This window comes from Myotis brandtii, unplaced genomic scaffold (genome assembly GCF_000412655.1).
Source record: "Myotis brandtii unplaced genomic scaffold, ASM41265v1 scaffold735, whole genome shotgun sequence".
NCBI lineage: Eukaryota > Metazoa > Chordata > Mammalia > Chiroptera > Vespertilionidae > Myotis > Myotis brandtii.
Window position 1 is genome coordinate 258348 of NW_005370916.1, and position 2871 is coordinate 261218.

The following is a 2871-nucleotide window of genomic DNA, read 5'->3' on the forward strand; positions in this document are numbered from 1 at the left end:
GAGCTTTTAAATAAAATCTGATTTTTAAATGTTCACAACGGTCATTCAATATGAAACACGAGATGGGTCAAACATGCGTAAGGGGTGGACGTGGTCGGTGGGCCCGCTACGCTCCGGGATGTGGGCCCTGCTGGATTTCTAAGCCTAAGGTAGCTGAGGGTCCTTCCCCTTCAGCTCCCTGCAGGAAGCGGAGCTGGGGAGGTGGCTCAGCCCCAGGGCAGCTGTTGAATCATTCTTCCTGGAGGAAGGAGCTGTGACCAAGCTGCATGTCTCGGCAAGGACAGTCACCCCAGAGCTCCTCCCAGGCTTCCGCTGGGCAGCTGGGCAGTGAGAGTTGCCTGAGGACCAGTGGGGACCCTTCCCCAGGCCAGCTGACACGTGCTGGGATGCAGTCGCCCAGCCTGAGTCATCTCCTCCTCCCACTGCCTCAGGGGTCGCGCTTACTTGCCCCGGCTGGGGACAGTGTGAGCTGGCAGGCCCATAAAAGGCCGGAGCCTGAGCCCTGTCCTGTTAGCCAGTGCTCGTCATGAAGGCTGGACTCAGTGGGGAGATGGGTCCCCAGAGGGCGGTGTGGCTGCCCAGGGTGGGAGGAGAGCAAGGCAGAGGGAAGATGCGTGTGGGCGTGGGCAGCTGGGGAGGGACTGAGCTGGAAAGAGTGAGGCCAGAGAGCACATTCCCTTTCCACCCAGAGCTCAGTGCAAACACTGAACTGGGTGCTTCTGGGAGGGCCAGGGCCCGCTGGGAGGCAGAGGTCTCATCATGCCCTCCTTCCCACCCAGAGCCCCCAGGGGCTCCTGCTGCCTGTAAACTGGAGCCTGAACTTCCAGTCTAACATGTAGGCCTCCACTGCTGCCCTTACCTGATCGCAGTCCCTTCCCCAATATATGCCACACTAAAGAGAGCAAAGGGGGCTTCTGGGCAGCGCTGGGCCCTGGCTCCCTCCTCAACTCCTTTCTGAGGAAAATGCAACAAGGCCATCTCCTCTCTGCTCTGAAAGGCCCACCTGGGTGGGGTGGGACAAGGCGAGTGCTGTGGGGAGGAGGGAGAAGAGGGGGCCAATGCCTTCTTTCTGTGTTTTGGGGGGCGGAGCCAGGGCCCTGTCCCTGATTACATAGTAACCTGGGGTCCTATTCTGTCCCAGGGAGGAGGGGGCCTGGGTCCCCCTTCCTCACGGCACTGGCTACTCCCGGGCAGGAGCGGGGCCCGCTCCTGTTTCCATCCCTCCCCACCACGATGCCACTGAGCTCTGCCTGAATGCCCTCCCTGCTTCTCCTGGTACTGAAACCTCACCTGGCCTTCAAGCTGGTGGTGGGCCTGCCTCATTTCTCCCCATAAGCACCATCCTGCCCTTAGGTAAGTCCATGCTCTGAAGGTTGCTCCAAGAACCACCCTGCTGCCTCTGAGGCCTGGGGATCCAGGTGGGTCTGACTGCCCCCCCCCCCCCCCCCCCCCCCCCAGCACGTGCACTCAGACCCGAGTGTGGCCCTGCCTGCCCCCAGCCCACCAGCCACCACCTACCTGCACGATGCTGTGGCCCTCAGGGATGTCCTCGGGGACACTGGCCTCGTAGCTGCTCTGCAGGAAGATGGGCCGGTTGTCATTCACGTCCAGGACCGTGACGAACACGGTGGCGGTGCCTGTGCGCCGCCTGCCCACCGGGCCGTTGTCTGTGGGAGGTGATGGAGGATGGGCTGTTAGCTGCGGCCTGAGGGGCAAATTTCCTGGGCACATGCCCTGCTCACCCCAGCGACAATGGCCCTTGCGGGCAGCTCTTTTCCTTCCTAGATTAGGAATGACGCTAACGACATCTAGTGTGTCCCTCAGTCTCTCAAGCAGCCTGTGCAGCAGGCGCTGTTGTGATTATTCCCGTTTCACAGAGGAGGGAGCTGAGGCGTGAAGTGGCTGGATGGTGGCCCCCAAAAGATATGCTCACGTCAAGTCCCTGGGAACCTGTGAATGTAAACTTATTGGGAAAAGGGTCTTTGAAGAGGTAATCAGGTTAAGGACCTAGAGATGACACGTCCTGGGTTATCAGGGGAGCTCTACGTCCAATGCCAAGGGTCCCTCTCAGAGAAAGGCAGAGGGAGAGCCGAGAGAAGAGAAGGACCTGAAGTTGGAGGGAGAGACCGGATCCTGCGGCCACAAGCCCAGAACACGTGGAGCCACCAGGCCCCAGCAGAGCCAAGGACGGGTTCTCCCTGGAGCCTCGGGAGGGAATGTGGCCCTGCTGACCCTTAACTTAACTTCTGGCCCCAGAGCCACGAGGGGATCCATTTCTGCTCTTTGAAGTCACCGACTTTGTGGTACTTTGTCACAGCAGATCCAGGAAACAGATTCGGGTACTGAGGTCACAAACCCAGCTGCTGTCAGGCGGGCCCACAAGGCCGCTGCCCCCTGCCATACACAGGGGATGGGCAGAGTGTGGCCCAGTGACACTAGATCTGATTCCTCAAGAGAAATTGAACATGAGCTTTTAAATAAAATCTGATTTTTAAATGTTCACAACGGTCATTCAATATGAAACACGAGATGGGTCAAACATGCGTAAGGGGTGGACGTGGTCGGTGGGCCCGCTACGCTCCGGGATGTGGGCCCTGCTGGATTTCTAAGCCTAAGGTAGCTGAGGGTCCTTCCCCTTCAGCTCCCTGCAGGAAGCGGAGCTGGGGAGGTGGCTCAGCCCCAGGGCAGCTGTTGAATCATTCTTCCTGGAGGAAGGAGCTGTGACCAAGCTGCATGTCTCGGCAAGGACAGTCACCCCAGAGCTCCTCCCAGGCTTCCGCTGGGCAGCTGGGCAGTGAGAGTTGCCTGAGGACCAGTGGGGACCCTTCCCCAGGCCAGCTGACACGTGCTGGGATGCAGTCACCCAGCCTG

General features: G+C 59.7%; 1 protein-coding gene across 1 annotated transcript in view; it reads right to left on the bottom strand.

The window, feature by feature from the left end:
• The window catches only part of CDH23 (cadherin-related 23), a 381871-nt gene that overhangs the window by 108834 nt on the left and 270166 nt on the right, over positions 1 to 2871 (bottom strand). Inside the window, exon 25 of the mRNA XM_005882725.2 lies at positions 1519 to 1667. Within this exon, the coding sequence (XP_005882787.1) occupies positions 1519 to 1667 (149 nt within the window). The remainder of the gene's footprint in view (positions 1 to 1518; positions 1668 to 2871) is intronic.